This window comes from Prionailurus bengalensis, chromosome A1 (assembly GCF_016509475.1).
Source record: "Prionailurus bengalensis isolate Pbe53 chromosome A1, Fcat_Pben_1.1_paternal_pri, whole genome shotgun sequence".
NCBI lineage: Eukaryota > Metazoa > Chordata > Mammalia > Carnivora > Felidae > Prionailurus > Prionailurus bengalensis.
In genome coordinates this window covers 72,977,689-72,998,228 of record NC_057343.1, presented here as the reverse complement: position 1 = coordinate 72,998,228, position 20,540 = coordinate 72,977,689, and the positions used below count along the sequence as shown (strand labels likewise).

Below are 20,540 nucleotides of genomic sequence, written 5' to 3'. Positions count from 1 at the left end.
TCCTGGGTTCTGCCACTTTTTAGTTTTGGGACACTGACACCTCCAACCTCACTCCCTGTCGCATCTGTGAACTGCAGAAAGTAGGAGCGATCTCTTGGGGCTGTGCAAGGGCCTCTTCCCTTGGCTCACAGAGAAAGGAAAGAACAAAGGATGTTTGTTCAAATCGCCAGTGTGTTATAGTTGGTCAGCGAGAGAACAGAGAGAAAGACACGCGGGGATGCCAGGTAGATGGCGTCCCCGCCTTCAGTGAGCTGTCCGTGCATTTTGGTTTTTCCGTGATAATAGCACCCAATCACATTACAATCATTATCTGCTGGTTCTGGACACCTGCGCGGAGCTGCAGTCTGCAGGCATCATCTCTACAACATGAAGTTTTGCAAGACTGAAACAGGACAATGAGGGTTGGCCCCATCCCCTTGGCTGCATGAAGCTTGGGTAGACACTGTCACGTTCGCCCTCAAGGACCTCATTTGTGCTGCACTCCCTCTGCTGCCTGGCCTCTCCCTGGGTCCCCCTTGCTCTGAAGATTATTACCTTCGGTGAGCTCCTGTTGGGTCTCCCAGCCATCATGGAAATGGAATGTCTATCTTCTGTGCTTTTGTAAGTAGAGTGTGATTTTACCCCCACGTTTGCAGGTAATACATGCTTCCCCTACCAGTTTTTATTAGCAGAGCAAGAAACGTCATTTCTAACTGAGCAGGTGCAGCAAAACCTGTCACTATCTTCACAAGATTTAGCATAATCTCAACAACCTTTTGTGACCAGCGGGCTGCGTATTTTCATATATCCCTAAGTCAAGAGTCCAAGAAAATAAAGATCATTACAAACCGAATTGTGTAATGCTTTTAGGTCTACTTGTATATTGCCTTCAGGTTATCTTATCTTCTTTTTTAACAGAGTTTCCTTTTGTTAAAAAAAAAGAAGAAGAAGAAGAAGTAGGGTAAGAAAGGGAGGCAAAGCTGGCCGCGAAGCTGTGAGAAGCGCTTACCCCCACAGACCGTGCCGTCCAGGCCTTCACAGCGGCGGCCGTCGCATTCACACGTCTTGCCGTACACCCTGGGGTCTCCCGGAGGGTAGCAGGTGCACTTGCCACATTCGCATTTACCTGCAAAACGCACAGGGAGGGCACACTTGTTAGGAGGGTCACGGAATCGGCCAGGCTTCCAAAGGATACAAACAACTAACACACCATGAAGTCTGTTCCTGCTGCGCTTGGAAATAGTTCCACAGATAATTTTCTTACCCGCCTCCGGCAAGACCAAGACCAAGTGCCGAGGAGGCCGGGAGCTGGAGTGACGCTTTTGTTTTGTTCGGTTTTCAAGACGAATTCTCTTATTAAACCCTCTGGGCGTTTCATCTTCCACTTAGTCTGATGATACCAAATCATACATATTTTGACATAACTTAGGATAACGTTGTCATTAAAAAAAAATATTGTATGTATTGTTACTGGGGCTCTATCGGCCACATAAGCAAATGATGTTCATAGGTACATTTCGAGGTGATGTTTTTTGACAATTGGGCATCAATTTTGTAATTCATAGAACTCATTTTAACAGGGACCACGTATCAAAGTGCACGACCTTAATACCAGTATTATTCTTGACTTGAAATGTTAAAGTATAAGCGGTCTTTGCAATGAGTTGGATTCAAAGTTTGGGAATTCCTCAACTACTATCGTTATGGCTTTCATCATTATTTCTTGAGCTGTAACTATGTGTCAAATACTGCAATTCTTTGAATTCCATCATTTTGTTTTCACCATACCACACACTGACCAGCATTATTACTATCATTTTACTAAACAGGAAACAGACACGTACTGACGCCAAGTTCCCTTCCCCGGTGAACCAGCTCATAAGGAAGAGATTCAAAATTTATATCCATTCTTATTAACCTTAAAATTTGCACACTTAGCCATGAAGCCAGACTGCATTTTAATATACTCAACGCAGCACCGGGAGGCTATACGAGAAAGAAAATTTCCCTTTGTCTGAGGAATCGGTGCTGGTTTGGCAGAAATTCAGCTGGGTGACTACTCCAAGACATCTGTTCCTCTCTGTCATTAGCCCAACCATCATAATTACACACCCACTGAAATGATCATAAGATGCTTCGGGGCTGACCCTGCAATGTTGTTAGTCATTCTGTTGCTGCGTTTGTATCTTGTTAAAGAAATTCTGAGTTGGTAGATGATGGAAGAAAGGAAAATTAGTATTTCGAATCATATAATTTCAGAGCTGTAATTAAAGATAATCTAATGCAGTTATTCATAATCTTTTCTGGCAGCAGAGGTGGGGGTCACTGTCCCTTTGAGAATCTGGTGGAAGATATTGCAAGAGATAGTGTTGTTCTGGCTGCCCTTCAACCTGTCTCTCTTCCTACTTAGAGATGGGTCCAGGTTCAGCAGGAGGCAGAGCTCTTCCCCTTCCCCAGGGATACTCCCTCTTCCTACGCACTGGTGGACAGAAGAGGGACACACCAAACAGTCTTGGCCAGGGCTTTGGTTCTTGAGGGTGGAAGAAAAGGCACAGGGTCTGTGGCAGAGGTTGCAAGAGCAACAGCACAGAAATGAGTGTCCACGAGTGGAGGAACTCGGCACCCAGTTCCAAAGTGATGGCAGCAGGGGCTAGTTCTCGGCAGGGCCTTGCTTCCCTGGGCTGTTGCATGAACTGGTTGTCCAAGCTTGCACTCTGCACCTAAACCCTTCTAATAAAATCCTTTTCCATCCCAGTTAATGAGGTTGGTTCCTGTTGTCCACAGACAAGAACTCTAACTGGTAGACCCCAGATCTCTCCTTGGAAAAATACACCAGCACTCATTTTTTTTTTTATAAAATGTCAAGAGGATCCATGACTTTCTGCAGTGTACTTAATAGATGAGGAAGCCCATGCAAGCAGAGGCTAAATGATTTATCCAAGGCCAGCAAAGTAGACATTAGCAAGGTTGGTGCCGGAACCCAGATTTCCTGAGCCCCAGTTACCTTCTGGTGTACATAAACACATCCGCCCTCATCATGGGTGTGTGTGTGTGTGTGTGTGTGTGTGTGTGTGTGAATGACAAAAAAATGCCATTTTTTTGACTGTGGGGACAAAGAGACTAACCACAGAACCATCAGCAGCACAACCACATACTGTTAACTAGTCCTGCATGGACAGATATGGGAACCTTCCACCACATTATTCCTGAGAGGGAATGCAGTCCAGTTATCACATCAACATCAATTTTTAAGTTTGAGGGCATATGTATTTGTGGTGATAATTTATTAACATTTTAAGGCATTCGGGAAGTTTCCCGGATATGCATTATTGGCTTCTGTGCCTCTCTGGAAAGGATGATAGAAATGCTGGCATATGGATTCGGATATCAACGTTTCATTTATTTCATTATGGACAGTTTCTGTCTTGTATTTCTTCTATAAAGTTACACTGAAAAGTGTTCATACTCAGCCCTAGGTTCATTTTTTTCCCCAACAGATTATAATTCAGGTATCCTTTTTCAAATATTGGAGAATAATTAGCCACTCTGCATTTCTTGGTGTGTTTTTTTGTTTTTTGGGTTTTTTTTTTGGTCATGAATCTGTTGGGGTTTTAAAAAGCTATATTAAGCCAACTGTTAGCTGACTTACTTTATAGCTACAGCTGTAATACAGTTCATAGGCTATAGAAACTTCATATGGAAAGGCAAAATATCATAAATCAAGACAGGCTAATTTATTACAGAAAATTAATGAAGAGTCAGTTGTTCATACAGTCCACATATTAAAGTGCCTTATTTTGCTGTCTTAGTTCACAGCTTCAGTCCAGTCCCAACCAAGGCATATACTTGCCAGTTAAATTTCTGCTCATCTTTCAATATCCAATGTCACCAAATCCACGATACTTGCACCCTGCTACTCATGTACCTTCACAAATACAGCAGAATCAACTGCCTTCTTGTGTGTCCTTATGATGTTTGAATCGGTACTTACTGAACAGATGCACTAAACAATCACTGCATGTAAACAGTTTAGTAATATTCCCACAACACATGAGCTTTAATGATAGAACTTAAATTTAGAATGTCTTCTCCAGAATAAATATGCCTTTCCAATTGGCCAGAAAAACTTCATTTGTGCTTCCCACAGTTACATCAATGAAATATGTCCCACAGCAAGCCCATCACCTTTATTCACAAACCTACTTCTCTTCCTGTATCCTGTTACCAGGAGAAGGTCACCATCATTTGATCTGTCACCAAATCTTATATATTTGGTATATATATATATATGAGCAGGGAAGGGGCAAAGAGAGAAGGAGAGAGAGATTCCCAAGTAGGCTCCATGCTGTCAGTGTGGAGCCCGATGTGGGACTTGATCTCATGGATCATGAGATCATGACCTGAGCCCAAATCAAGGATCAACCTACTGAGCCACCCAAGCGCCCCAGATCCACTTTCTTAAAACATGTCTATGATTATGTAACCCTTTTTCAATTAATGGTCCCACTGGACCTTCAAGGCAGAGATCAAATTCCTCAACAGAGCTCTCCACCCCTGGTCCAACTCACCTTTCCCAGTACACATCCAGTGTTCACAGTACACTCATGTTCGGAGACTGATTTTTGCTCCACTTATTCTCCCTGTTGTGCACTCTACCACTTTCTCTATACCTTCCAATCCAATGTTGAACAGCCAACTCAGATCTCCTCTCCTCTATGAAACTTTCCTCGCCATCCCTGTTGGGTTACCTCAATGAGTTGTTCTTTCTCTCTGATCCCACAGTAATCTGTACAAACCCCTAGCAGATCACTGAATGTAAACTTTATACTAGATAAGCACATGCTTGAATCGACCACAAATACTGAACTCTCTGTGGTCCAGGCTGACAGTGAGATTAATAACCTATTGGCAGCCACCAAAGTTCTCTGTTGATGGAGTAGGAAACACTGACAGATTTATTGTCTTTCACTTTTTCAATAAGAGACTGAATCCAATCTCCTTCCTTTATTTGCTAAATGATATTATTTCAATGGCTGTTTTAGTGTTGTGGAGATATAAATGTAGCTTCTCAAATGACTATCAGTATTCACATAAGTAAGAATGAAGGATAGTGGAAGTTTGTACGTCTAGCACTAATAAGTGCCATTTTGTATAACAAATTGGGATGAGAATCTAAAGAAAGATACACTCAAAGAAATACAAATAAGCCGAGTAATTTTTGAAAAGATAATTCAAGAACAGATGGAAAGGACAGAAATAACCATCTGAGAAGAAACTAATTCAGCCAACATCATCAATATCATCCAACCAAAACTTACGTGAACTTTACACTGAGTCTGTCCATTCCTATTACATTTTAAAAAAGCAGATAACCTTTACGAGCACACAAAAAGTCAGTCCAATGATACATGGTATGGCAATCCTTATGTACTGTATTTTAAGGCTCATACATTAGAAAAGAGTAATGACCTAATGCAGGTATCTAGAAGTTCTGATTTAAAAAGATTTTACTTAAACATTTCTAATTTGACACTTCCATGCAACAAAGAAACACTCCAAGACTGACAAAACGCAGTTCATACTGCTATGCACAACTAGTCATTTTAACAACTAAAATACACCTCACTTTAATATCATCTTTAAGTTTTCTTACACTCACTAAAAGAACTAAACACGTGCATATGTTGGCCTTGGAGTATACTTTTCTGTAAGTACTATGTTAAAATTTAAAACCCTCATGCACTTATTCCAAACTGACAGATTCCAAACTGTTTCACATCTGAAATTCAGCAAATATGAAGGATCTGTTTTGTGTGAAGCACCTAATCAGATATGGGAGTATAATTCTAAACAAGGGATATGTAAGTCTGTAATTTCTGCTATCCTTCTATATCCTATTTCATTTCACAAGGTATTAACTCCAAATAACAGTGTTGGAGAATGATATTTCCAAATATTACACACTTGTTTTGAGTATTATTGACAAAATTTACTATTATAATTACAAAACTGAATGGGCAACATTTTTAATATTTGTTTTAATAGAAAATTCATACGGTCTGTAGACATTTGAAAAGATACTCCCTTCTAAATCATATGGGAAATGCAAAGTAAAACCATATTGAAATTCTATCCCAAACCAACCACATGAGCAAACATTTAAGAACTGACTGTAACAAGTTTTGAAAATGGCGTGGAAACACAGGGCATATTTTTACAGCTGGTACAGTTATAAATTGGCAGAATATTCTGGAATACTGCTAAGCATTATCTAGTAAAGTCAATATGCATAACCTATGAACCAGCAACTCAATTCTTGGTCATATTCACTGGAGAAAATTATACTCATTTGTACCAGGAGATGTTCCAGAACAATCATAGCAACACTATTCCTAATAGTCTCAAAGGAGACTCAAATATCCATCAGTGACAGAATATATGTGTCAGTTATATTCTTAAGGGGATCACTGTACAACAATTGGAGTGAAGGAGACACTGCTACTTGCCACCTCATGCTTGAATCTTCAACACATAATGTAGAGTGCAAGAAGTCAGCCGCGAAATGACATATATTGTTTGAAATATTTCACAACACAACAAGCAAGTCTAAACTTCATAGTGTTTGGGGATATATATTTAGGAGGCAAACTTTAAAGAGAGGCATAGAGGGTCTCCTGGGGGGCTCAGTCAGTTGAGTGTCTGATTCTTGATTTCAGCTCAAGTCATGATCCCAGGGTCCTGGGATCAAGCCCCATGTCAGGCTCCACGTGGAGCTTGCTTAAGATTCTCTGTCTCTCTGTCTTTCTGTTTCTCTCTCTCTCCCTCTGCCCCTCTCCCCAACTCTCTCTAAAATAATTTTTTTTAAAGAAAGGCATAGAACACCTTAAAAGTGAGAATAATGGTCAACTTTGCAGAGGAGGGTGTTGGTAGTAATTGAGGAGGGGTGGGTGGGAGCTCTTGGGATCCTGGAATTATTCTATTTTTGCACCCAGGTCAAGGTTTTGTATGTTACTACTTTGTAACGATTCATAATGTTATAAGTTAATATGCTATATATTTTCTTGGGCATCATGGATTATTTACCAAACAAGTCTCCTACAACCAGTGAGCTATGTTGCAAAAAGATCAGACCCTTTACTTAACTCATTCATTGCAACTAAATAAATTCCCAACGTATTCAACATTTAAATGTAGAAGTTTAACACATAAAATCCTGGACAGGAATATAGGGGGGAGTTTTCATAACCCTCGGGTGGGAAAGACTATCCAAAACATGACAACAAACCAGAAACACTAAAAAACTGACAAGTTTTACCATAAACAATATTTAAAACAACAATAACATAAGACTGACACATAAACAATAAACGGAGACAAAATATTTGCACAAATAAAACATAATAAAAAATAACTATATGGGGCACCTGGGTGGCTCAGTTGGTTAAGCGTCTGACTCTTGGTTTCAGTTCAGGTCATGATCTCATGGTTTGTGGGTTTGAGTCCTGTGTTGGGCTCTGTGGTGTCAGTGTGGAGCCTGCTTGGGATTTCTCTTTCTACCTTTCTCTCTCTGCTCCTCCCCCAAGCGCATGCTCTCTCTATCTCTCTCAAAAAAAATGACCATACATATGAGCTCATATATAAATTACCAATAATGCACACCCATGAGAAAAACAGACTAAGGACAAAATGGATCATTCAAAATAGAAATACTACATGATGATCAGTATGAACATAAATTATTTATATCTCTTAGTAAATCTCATGGAAATAAGCTGCAAATTTAAAATAATTATACTTTGAAGGGAAGTCACCTGGTTCATTAAAATATTTGAAAGCTCCGAAAGTTTCAAGTTAATAAGATTTTACCTGATATAGCCTGGAGAAACCCTAATTTACGGTGTTTTAGATTTTACCCACAAGATGCTTCAAGGAATAGACAAATAAAATACCTTTATTTTAATACCGAAGTAGAAAGAGAAAATAAGACTTTCTTTCTACCTATAGGATAACTACGTACCATTACATTATAAGATGAAATAAAAGAGCAGCTTGATACCTTTATAAAAGGTAGATTGCCTCATTTACATTTTTAGAAATTAAAAGATTAAAACTTTATTTATTTATAAATATGTTTATAGCAGCATTATCAATTATAGCCAAATTATGGAAAGAGTCCAAGTGTCCATCTACTGAAGAATGGATAAAGAAGAATTGGTGTGAGTACACACACACACACACACACACACACACAATGGATGTTACTCAGCCATCAAAAAGAATGAAATCTTGCCATATGTGATGATGTGGATGGAGCTAGAGTGTATTATGCTAAACGAAATAAGTCAGTCAGAGAAAGACAGATACCTTATGATTTCACTCCTGTGGAGAATTTAAGAAACAAAACAAATGAACATGGGGAAAAAAAGAGAGAGACAAGTCAAGAAATAGACTCTTATCTATAGAGAACAAACTGATGGTTACCAGGGAGGAGGTGGGCGGGAGATGGGCTAAATGGGTGATGGGTATTAAGGAGGGCACTTGTTGTGATGAGCACTGGGTGTTGTATGTAAGTGATGAATCCCTAAATTCTATACCTGAAACTAATATTATACTATATGTTAACAAGAATTTAAATAAAAATTTAAAACTAAAAAATACTCCTTATTTATTAATCTCACTAGTTTTCATCCTTATTAACTACCAGAGCACAGCTATGGTAGAAATATTCGTTTAATTATTTCATAAAATTGGAGATTGTTAGAGATAGAAAATCATGGAGGATGATCAAGTCCAACTAGCCCTACAATTTACAGATAAGGAAAATGAGTCTCTGAGAATGAGATAATATGTTACTTTCTCAAGGACACAGGGTGAAAAGGTTATCTCTCAAGGTCACAGAGTGTGTGAAGGATGGAAAGGTCAACACTTATTCCTCAATTGTTTATAGAACTATTGTTGGTTGTCCTTTTTAATAGTTAGGGATGTTTGGGTGACTCTTTCCAAATGAGAATGGAGAGAGATCTACAAGCATTGTCTGAAGAAAAGGTGTTTATCTCTGCTAGAAGCTGATTTCCCAAAACTGATAGAAAGCTAACAATGTGAAACTGTGAAGGTGACATTTATTTTTTAGACTATATATCTCTTCTTCCTTTACCTCCTATTTCTCCTCTTCATCCTCTACTCCCTTCTTTGTCCCCCAACGAACCTCTTCCATATCTCTCTCTCTCTCTCTCTCTCTCTCTACACACACACACACACACACACACACACACACACACACATGTTTGTTCCCTCCCTCTTTCCTCCAGGAACTTCTTTTCTTCTTGGATTCCTCTTCTTATACAATCTTAACCATGACAAATCTCTAAATCTTTAGACTCTGCCTTCTCCTAACCTTCACTCTTTTCAAACTTCTCTTTTTAAGGCCTCATCTCCACAGGGCACAGCTTTCAAACCATCAGTGACTAGTTACTATATGCTAGATGAGGAGACACAAAGATAAGCAAGATAGACACTAATCCCTCATCTCATGTATTAACAGTTAAGGAAGAGTCCCTTCATAAACTAATTGGGTAAACCCATACTGCATTAGATGCTAATGACCAACTGAATCTTCTCCATTACTGCCAATAATATGCTTGTGCATTTGTGCAGGATTATAATCTGGAATTTTCAGACACCGCATGTTAGATATATGGACCTGAATAACAAAGACTGAAAACATCTGCAGAGACCATAACTGAAAACACAACACACAACCAAACACACAAATTATTTCTACCTTATATGCTGACATTTGAGGTGTTTAGGTGGAGAATGATTCTCACTTCCTTCAAACTATACCGCATAGAAAACATGTTCGTGCTCAAGAATAGATTCAACTGGGCTCATCAACCTTGAATATCTGTACCAATTTGATCACTCCCTCATTCATTCATCCAACAAACACATTTTGAATATCAACTATGGGTTAAGTATTATGCTAGATACGGAAGATACAAAATAAAGGAGAACATTTAAAAACTTTCATTAGTGGAGGGACTAAAGGTGAAATATACAAGCACACACACACACCTGACAAGGTTAGAAAAAGTTTCTGATAAAGGTGACCTGGATGTGGCAATAAGTCTCAAAGTGTTTGTTAAATGTCAGTAAGGTAAAGAGAAAGGGAGATACATTTTGTGGCCCATATACAACTAAAAGCATGGGATCCGACATTAAATAAATTTAGATTCTTATCTTGGCATGTCCACCATTAAATGTAATTCCTTGGAAGAATCAGTTAAACCTAATTTATTGTGGTCGTGTGATGGGAATAATAATAAAACTGGTAACAATGTTATTGTAAATGCTAAACGTTGTAGTGCATATAAAGTACATAAGACAAGGCCTGACACAAGGTAAGTGCTCAATAAACAATAGATGTTACTTACATTTTTACAATAGAAAACATGTTGGGAGGCTTGCATCTCAATTACTCACATAAAATCCATTCCTTTCCTATTCCATTTCTCTAAACAAACAAACAAACAAACAAACAAACACCTGTATTTCCTGATCCAGAATGAGATTAACTAGGAAGAGCACTATATTCTCAAATGCACCTGTTAGTGCAGTAACAGCAGGCACACTCTCTATGACCTTATTTTCTTTCACTTTTTAAAATGGTAAAAACCACACTTGCAGTACACGCTCAATAGCTAGATAGTAATTAGAGGCTCACATAAAACAGAAAAGAGATTAGCACTTTACTAACACAGTCCTCCTTTGCCTAAAATAATAGGTTTACCATAGCAACCTGATTGCACTAGAAAAACTCCTGCCAAATGCATCCTAAGTTCTCCTGAAATTTCTATGAGATGGAATTAAACACTTGAGAACTATAATATTCTGTACCATTTCATCTGAGTACAAATATTTTGTGTGTGAGAATGAAGTAATCTCCCATCAGACATTTGAAAGGGTAGAAGAACATTTCACCTCCCAAAATGGGAGGTGAGAGTTCTCATAATTCAAGCCACATTGACATCACAATTATCAGCCAAGGAAGAGTTGCTCATGACTTTTAAAAATATGGATAAATGTCAATTCTTCTGTTTGTACTGTCTTAGTACACGAGGATTAGAGTAATCAATCATGAAATATGTGAGGAAATGAGACATTTAAGCAAACGTAGAACTAATACAATTTTCTGTTGCCTGCCCTAAAGTGCCTAAAACTGAAAATGGGAAATTGGTGTACCAGGTCTCACTTTTCCCTAAATATTTTCCAATGTATCAAACAAAGCATCACTGAGGACATCCATTAGGCTTCTAAATTAGATTATGGCACTATTTCAACCTTAAGATAGTTTCTAAAATAACAATTACTCGAGATTCATTTTTTTTCTAAGAAAGACATTTATAAATTAGGGAGAAATATCACACTCATTTGTCAACGTAAGTCAGAAACCTTCTGCAGCAGGTCGAAGGTTTGAAAAGTCAGTGAATGACTGAGGTTAAAAAATATGGAGCTTAAGTAATTGATGAGTGTGGCCCATCATGGAGTGCCCAGTATCAGTTAAAATAAGAATCTCCTTCTTCCTAGTGGGTGAACCCATTAGCTGGACAATGAATAGTACCTTGTTTCAGAAACAAGATCTGGAGATTCTGCAAACATAAATCCTATCATATCTGGGCCTTTTCTTGGTATTGACTTTAATTATCCCATTCTAGGTCATAAATAAACACATACAACTGTAATTCACTATGAAAGACTCTATGGGACAAATGCCATAGGGTAGTCATAGGCAACAACTGCCATTCACCAGTGAGAGTGCTGTGTTTGATAGAATCAAAGAAATGTTTTTACAGAAAGTTTCTTGAAAATAAACTTTATTTGGGCAATGGAAGGGTAGTGTGGAATCAGGCCCTAGTCACTATTAAATCCTTGGGTTTTGTCACTTAAAAAAAAATTCCAAAGTGTGAGTGAATATATCACTTCCTCAATACACATTTCAGTGGTAATTAAATTGATTTGAAATAATTGTGAACTTTCTCCCCACATCAGAGATAATTAGGAAATTTATTTAACAAATTGAACAATGAAATCTATGTCACAATAAATAATACATTTTCCATGAATGACAAGGTAGGCTTTTAAAATTAGAAAAAATTAACCAAAAAGCAATATTTCCTAATGATAGCCTTTTTTGTACTATTTTTGGTTCCTAATACTGATTTCACCAAATCATAAAACATTAGAAAAAACATTGTGTATATATATAAGTGTATACATAATATGAGAATGTATATATACAAGTACATTTAAATTTGAAGGTGACAGAACTCCATGTGAGCAATTTATCCTCAAATGGTTCATGTAAAAAAGCTCTTTACACTATTCTTAGGTCTTCTAAGTTTGAAATTGTTTAAAAATAAAAATATTTTAAAATTTAAACATATGTAAGTAAAACTCTAGACATAATGTATCTAAGTAGCTAAATTTTCTTAAAAAATAAAGTCTTATCAATAATTATGCATATACTGACCCACGCATTTTACATTCAGTTTTGGGAAATATTCTTTAACATCATATTTAAGCCAATTTTTTCAATAATGCAGTGTCAAACATATGCAGAGCCTGGGAATTGCACAGCCAAAAATGTTAGAAATTCAATAAACTTAAAATTTATAAATATAGAAAACTTATTGAACTTCGGTATTTTACAGCACAGTTAGCATATTCAGAATTAATAGGTTAGAGTAATAAGGAAGCAGAGCTTAGTATACTGTAATAAATAACATCCTACTTGTCAGAGTATTCCCTAATGGAAGGCACTGCCATGACAGGGGTTAGCTCCCTAAGAAGGGAATCTTTGATAAGAGTTAAGAGTTTGTGTTCTTAACTCAGGAAGACCCAAGACAGAATTTAATACTGACTACTTATATGCTTAATAACCTAGGGAATAACTTAATCTATCAATTTAAAAATTTTCAAAATTGGGAATACCTACTTAATAAGTACCTCTAAAAATACCGAAATAAAAATCTATTTTTAAGTATTCATTTGGGTTTCTTAAGTACCACTATGATGTTGGTTTGTGGCACAGTATTTAACATTTCAAAATTAAATAAACATGTAACTTAAAGAGTAAAAAGCTTCCCTAAATAGATCCACATATATAATAATTTTTTATATTTCTTATATAATTGGAAGTAGTATTCCATTTTTCAGAGCCTAATATGCTTCTACCTCTGTATGAACTTCCAATTTCTTTTTTTTTCCTCTGCCAACAATATCTTTCAGATAACTCATGGTCTCTATATTAAATAATGCTATTTCTTTAAAAGGGATTTTATAATGGCATTATTTTTCAACAAAATCCTATTGCACCTGAAATTCCTGTCTCCATTTTGTCTCTAGCTTCAATAATCATTTTTGACTAGCAAAAATCCAGCTATAAGATTAAGTCAAAGGCTCCCAAGGCAGCCTGGATTTAAGTGGCCAACAACCTAAAGAAAAAGAAACCAGAGGGATGTAATTTCCACCTTCTCTGCAAATAATCCTCTTCCTGTATTGTGAAATCTGAAACTTTTTAGGGCAAGGAAAAAGCAACATCTAACAGGTGAATAAACTAAACAGAGCTTTGACTTCATCTAACTAGAAAAATAGCAATTGGAATTCAGGAAACTTTGAAAAAGAGGGCATTGACAGACATCATATAAACATCCCAGGTTTTCACTTTAGAAATCATTCCAAATCCTAATTGGATTAATATTATCTATCTTCTTTCACACATGTCTTCTAGAAAAAAAAAATCTCTTCAAGAAAGATAGCATAACTTACAAAATTCTACCAATTTTATTAAACTGTATTTATGCTTAATAAAAAAACCCCCACATATGTCAAAAGATAGGATAGAGTGACCAAAAATGAAAAAGAAAAAATAGGCAATAAAAAGAGATGCAAAAATGATACAGATGACTAAACTGGAATTATCAGTAATGGATTTTAGAATAACTATGATTAATATATTCAAGAAACTATGTTACTAAATGGAGAAATTCACCAGAGAATTATATGTAAAAAAATTAAATGGAAATTCTGAGTTAAAAAATACAGTAAATGAAATTAAAACTGAATAAGAGATACAATGGTAGATTAGACACAGAAGAGACGATCAGTAAAGTGTAAGTAGGTTGGTAGAAAATACCTAGACTGGAGCATAGAAAACAAAAAGAATGAGGGGAAGAGAGCATAAAAGACCTACTGGACATGAAACAATATGTCATGCATTGTTCCGAGAAATAAAAGATAGAATGAGGCAGAAGTAATATTTTAAGAGATAATGGAGAAAACATTTCTAATATGGGCTGAATTGTGCCCTCCCCCCCAAAAAAATCATCTGTTGAATTCCTAATCCCCAGTACCTCAGAATGTGACTATATCTGGAGATAGGATCTCTAAAGAGGTAATTAAGGTTAAAATAGGCCATTCAAGGGAGACTCAAACCTGGTGATTTTATAAAAGAGAAGATTAAAACATAGACACATCAAGGGAAGATCATGTGAAGACACAGAAAGAATATGGTCATGTACAAGCCAAGGAGAGAGACCCTCAGAAAAAATCAACCTTGATCACATTTGATCTTGGACTTACAGCCTCTAGGACTGTGAGGAAATAAATTTCTATTATTTAAGCCACGCACTTGGTAGTAGTTTAGTATGGCAGCCCTAGTAAACTAAAACAAGTGCCAAAAAATTTGAACTATAGATTCGAGAAGCTTCATGAAGCTTAAGGAGAATAAATATATAGAAAACCACAAATCTTAGGTGAGACACAGCATAGTCAATTGGTGAAAGACAAAGAGAAAGTCTTAAAAGTAGTCAGAGATAAAAAGATGCATTACCTTCAAAGAAAAAAAATCAAGAACACTGACAACTGAATAATCAAAAAAGTGCTTATGCAAGACAGCAATGGAATGACATTTAAAATTCTGAAAGAAACTGTCAAATTACAGTTCTATACCTAACAAAAATATCCTTCCAATTTGATTACAAAATGAAAACACCCCCAGACAAACAAAACTAAAAGAAGCGATGACCAGAAGAGCCTTATCAGAAAAAATACTAAAGAAAAGTTTCTCACACACTATGAAAATGATCCAAAATATAAACACTAAAATAATGAAAAATAAAACCCAAAATATAGGGGAAAATATAAATGAAAAATGTCTATAGAATCAAAATAATTTCTTATAAAAGTCAAATGCTAGAATTTAAATTTCATGATGGTATAATAACCTTGACAACAAAATCACACAAGGACATCATAGAAAACAGATGTTCCAAGTCAATCTCTCACAAACTTTGAATCCAGCCATTTTCTTTTACTTATTTATTTATTTATTTTAAAAAATAAATCCAAGTTAGTTAATATATGGTGTAATAATGATTTCACGAGTAGAACCCAGTGATTCATCACTTACTCATGCCAACAAGTGTCCTCCTTAATGCCCCATGTCCATTTAGCCCATCCCCCCACCAAACACCCCTCTAGCAACCTTCAGTTTGTTCTCTGTATTTAAGAGTCTCTTATGGTTTCCCTCTCTCTCTCTCTGTCTGTTTTTATATTATTTTTGCTTCCCTTCCCTTATGTTTATCTGTTTTGTATCTTAAATTCCACATATGAGTGAAATCATATGAAATTTGTCTTTCTCTGACTTATTTTGCTTAGCATAATACACTCTAACTCCATCCACATTGTGGCAAATGGCAAGATTTCATTATTTTTGATCACTGTGTAATATTCCATTGTGTGTGTGTGTGTGTGTGTGTGTGTGTGTGTGTGTGTGTAAATCTACCACATCTTCTTTATCCTTTCATCAGTCAATGGACATTGGGCTCTTTTCATACTTTGACTATTGTTGATAGTGTGACTATTAACATTGGGGTGCATGTGCCCCTTTGAATCAGCACTCCGTATCCTTTGGATACATACCTAGTATTGCAATTGCTGGGTCTTAGGATAGCTCTATTTTTAATTTTTTGAGGGATCTCCATACTGTTTTCCAGAGTGGCTGCACTAGTTTGCATTCCTACCAGCAGTGCAGAAGGGTTCCTCTTTCTCTGCATCCTCACCAACATCTATTGTTTCCTGAGTTGTTAATTTCAGCCATTCTGACAGGTGTGAGCTGGTATCTCACTGTGGTTTTGATTTATATTTCCCTGATCATGAGTGATGTTGAACATTTTTTTCATGTGCCTGTTAGCCATCTGGATGTCTTCTTTGGAAAAGTGTCTATTCATGTCTTTTGCTCATTTCTTCATTGGATTATTTGTCTTGGGGTGTTGAGTTTGATAAGTTCTTTATAGATTTTGTATACTAACTCTTTATCTGATATGTCATTTGCAAATATTTTCTCCTATTCTGTCAGTTGCCTTTTAGTTTTGCTGATTGTTTCTTCATTGTGCAGAAGATTTTTATCTTGATGAGGTCCCAACAGTTCATTTTTGCTTTTGTTTCCCTTGCCTCTGGAGACATGTCAATTAAGAAGTTGCTGTGGCTGAGGTCAAAGAGTTTGTTGCTTGTTTTCTCCTCCAGGATTTTGGTGACTTTTTGTTGTATGTTTAGGTCTTTCATCCATTTTGAGTTTATTTTTGTGTATGGTGTAAGCAAGTGGTCCAGGTTCATTCTTCTGCATGTCGCTGTCCAGTTTTCCCAGCACCATTTGCTGAAGAGACTGTCTTTATTCCATTGGATATTCCTTCCTGCTTTGTCAAAGATCAGTTGGCCATATATCTGTGGGTCCATTTCTGGTTTCTCTATTCTGTTCTGTTGATCTGAATGTATATTTTTGTGCCAGTACCATACTGTCTTAATGATTACAGCTTTGTAGTATAGTTTGAAGTCTAGGATTGTGATGTCTCCAGCTTTGGTTTCCTTTTTCAAGATTGCTTTGGCTGTTCGGGGTCTTTTTCAGTTCCATACAAATTTTAGGATTGTTCATTCTAGCTCTGTGAAGAATGGAATCCAGCCATTTTTAAAAAGATTCATATCCAAATGGGTTTAGTCCAGGATTAAAGAGCTGGTTTAGCATTTAAAAATCAATCAAAATATTTCATCACGGGGCGCCTGGGTGGCGCAGTCGGTTAAGCGTCCGACCTCAGCCAGGTCAAGATCTCGCGGTCCGTGAGTTTGAGCCCCGCGTCGGGCTCTGGGCTGATGGCTCAGAGCCTGGAGCCTGTTTCCGATTCTGTGTCTCCCTCTCTCTCTGCCCCTCCCCCGTTCATGCTCTGTTTCTCTCTGTCCCAAAAATAAATAAACGTTGAAAAAAAAATATTTCATCACATTAACAGAAAAAAATATCATCATCTAAATAGGTGCATATTATATATTTGACAATATTCAAAGCTCCTTCATGCAAAAAAATTAAAGAATAAAAGATAACTTTATTATCTTCCTTATTTTGATTATGGTCTAAAATAAATCTATAGCAAACATCATAGTTAGAAGCAAAATACTGAAAACATTTTACCAAAGATTGGGAGCAAGACAAGAATGTCCACTATCTCTATTTCTAATCAATATCATACAGATGTCTTATAGAGTATTCTAAGGCAAGAAAAAGAACTAAAAAGCATAAAAAAGGACAAAATAATACTGTCATTATTCACCTATGGAGTGACTATTCTAGTAGGAAAAAAACACTACATATAAACCATTAAAATTAAGAAGTAAATTTCGCAAGGTCATAAGACACAAGTGGTTAATATTTTAAAATTTAGTTGCATTTTAACATAGCATAAACATGAAATTTCTTTAAAAGTTTAATTTTTTAAATTTTTTTTTTAAGTTTTATTTATTTTTGGGATAGAGAGAGACAGAGCATGAACGGGGGAGGGTCAGAGAGAGGGAGACACAGAATCTGAAACAGGCTCCAGGCTCTGAGCTGTCAGCACAGAGCCCGACACGGGGCTCGAACTCACGGACCACGAGATCATGACCTGAGCCGAAGTCAGCCGCTTAACCGACTGAGCCACCCAGGTGCCTCTAAAAGTTTAATTTTTAATAGCATAAAAAACATAAAATGGGAATACTTGTGAAAGATGTTAAGTCTCCTATGTAGAAAGCTATAAACTACTAAGTGAAATTAAAGAACATATAAGTAGGAGCAAGGGTATGCTATGTTAATTAATTAGGACCTTAATAGTGTTAATTCTCCAACAATTGTTGTATAGATTTAATGCATCCCTAAGTATTCAGTTATTAATAGTATGTAAATGCAAAGGGATGAAAATAGCCAGAGTATTGTTATGGAAGACAAATGGGTGAAGAGATTACAATACTAGACTTCCTATAAAGCTACAGTATTTAAGAATATATTACTGATAAAATACCAGACAAATAGACAAATGGAACAAAATGAAAACACTGGAAGAAGACCTATACAGTATAAGGCCAGTTGACTTATGACAGAGGTGACATCACATTACAGTTGAGAAAGGTTTATTTTTCAATAAATGGTTTTATCTAGCCTGGACTAGTCACTTTCACTTTTCACAGATTCAGTTTCCTGTTCTCTATGCAAAGACTAAATGATCTCTAGTCTAGTCTAATTTAGTCATTAGTCTAATGACTAATGATCTTTAGTCATTAGACTAAATGATCTCTAAAGTGTCTCAAGTGTAGCTATAGCATTTCATTCACAAACATGCATCAGTTATAGCTACCAGTTCTGTTTTCTAGTTAAATGTTCCAAATATGTCTGACCAGGTTGGATAATTTGTTAGACTCTAATGGCAGCTACTATGGTATTACTTGCAATATTCTCCTCTAAGAATATTACTATGCAATGCACATATAAAAATCATATGAATTTATTCAACCGATATTTAGATATTAAAATTGTTGCCTTTCATCACGAATAGAAAGCCAACTGCTTGTGATTCCCAATTTCTTTTCTAGATAAACTAAGATAGAGAAAGACTTCCTGCCATTGGCTATGAAGTAAAAGTAGTTAAACAGAAATACAATTCCATACGATGGAACTTACTGGGGCCATAAGTGATCCACATTTATGGAAATATATAAATTCTCAAATTATGTCCTAATGATTATTGCCAGTAAAGGCAAAAAAAAAAAACAAAAACCGTGGCTAAAACTCATGGAAACAGTTCAGAGACTGTGGGAAAACATGAGAACAAAACTGCTTGGCGTCTTTTTCACTTTCAAGATAATTAAATACTTAGAGGAGAGACCACAAAGACGTCCACGGCTAAACTTGGCTGCCTAGAAAACCTGCATGATGACCAGATAAATCAGGGTGTTCTACATTCCTAGGATTCTACCAAATAAGTGGAAACATTCAATTTTGATAAGAATATCAAAAGGGTACTTTACAGATAGGAGTGGAGGGAGAGAGGGAAATATTCTTTCAATTAAGAGAACAGGAAGAGAAGGAGAGTGTTGGGGAAAAAAAAGAACACTCTATATTGGCAATGGAAAAAAATGTCAGGAAATAAAGGCATTTGCAATGCTGGTCCTTCATGCAAGCCTTCACATCTCCCTGACTATAGAAAATGTAGGATAAATATCATTTGTTTGAAATAGAAACTAAGCTTACTTTGAGTCCCTTTATATTATGAGTTAAACTGTGCTTATAAGTGTCTCTCATCCAAATCTTCAATAAAATCAAAGAAGTGAATACGGGATAATAAAAACAAAACAAAACAAAACAAAATCACATGTAATTGCTAATTGTCAAAAACATTCATGCCATTGTTTGAAAGCAACGTCTTCTTTGAAGTAACAGGAAATTGCAGTATCAGCTCCACAGTGAAATGACTTTTGCTTTCACCTGATGTATCAAAAGAAAGAGACTATTCAATCAGTCCCAGCAATAATAGTTAACATCACTACTGCTAAAGCTATTCAGGGAATGAAATGAGGTAATAAAAGAAAACAAATAAAGGCTAAGCGATTAGATGTTTTAAACAATAATACATCACACAAAAAGCAGTGTTGGAGGAACCCTGATTACTTTTATCTTGAATCATCTTTGGCTTAAATATATCTGATTGACTGAGAGTCCAAGGGATTGATTGCTTGCTCATGATGTGTTATGTAAAGAGATATTGCATTAATTCCACTGGCAATTTTAATTTGCACATTCCCTTTTTTTTTTCGGCAAGAAAATGACAACTGCTTTGTGGGAAGTATAGTTAATAAACATTCTAAACTAAAACTTGGGGTGCCTGGGTGGCACAGTCTGTTAAGCATTCAACTCTTGATTTCAGCTCAGGTCCTGCTCTCATGGTTTGTAAGCCCATGTTGGCTCTGTGCTGACAGTGTGTAGCCTGCTTGGGAATTTCTCTCTCCCACTTTCTCTCAAAATAAATAAATAAACTCTCTCTGTGCCTCCCCCCCCAAATAAATAAACTTTAAAAACAAAACATTCTAAACTAAAATTTTTCCAAATCTAGTTTCTTCTTTTTGCTCCACTTATTTTCAACTTTATTTATTATTTTGGTGGGGACACGTGATTTTAAATGTGATTTTTTAAAATTAATTTTCACTTT

General features: G+C 36.4%; 1 protein-coding gene across 1 annotated transcript in view; it reads right to left on the bottom strand.

Annotated features, from left to right (window-relative positions):
• Positions 1-20,540, bottom strand: part of ITGBL1 (integrin subunit beta like 1) — a 206,362-nt gene that overhangs the window by 23,460 nt on the left and 162,362 nt on the right. The window contains exon 8 of the mRNA XM_043582619.1: positions 989-1,105. Within this exon, the coding sequence (XP_043438554.1) occupies positions 989-1,105 (117 nt within the window). The remainder of the gene's footprint in view (positions 1-988; positions 1,106-20,540) is intronic.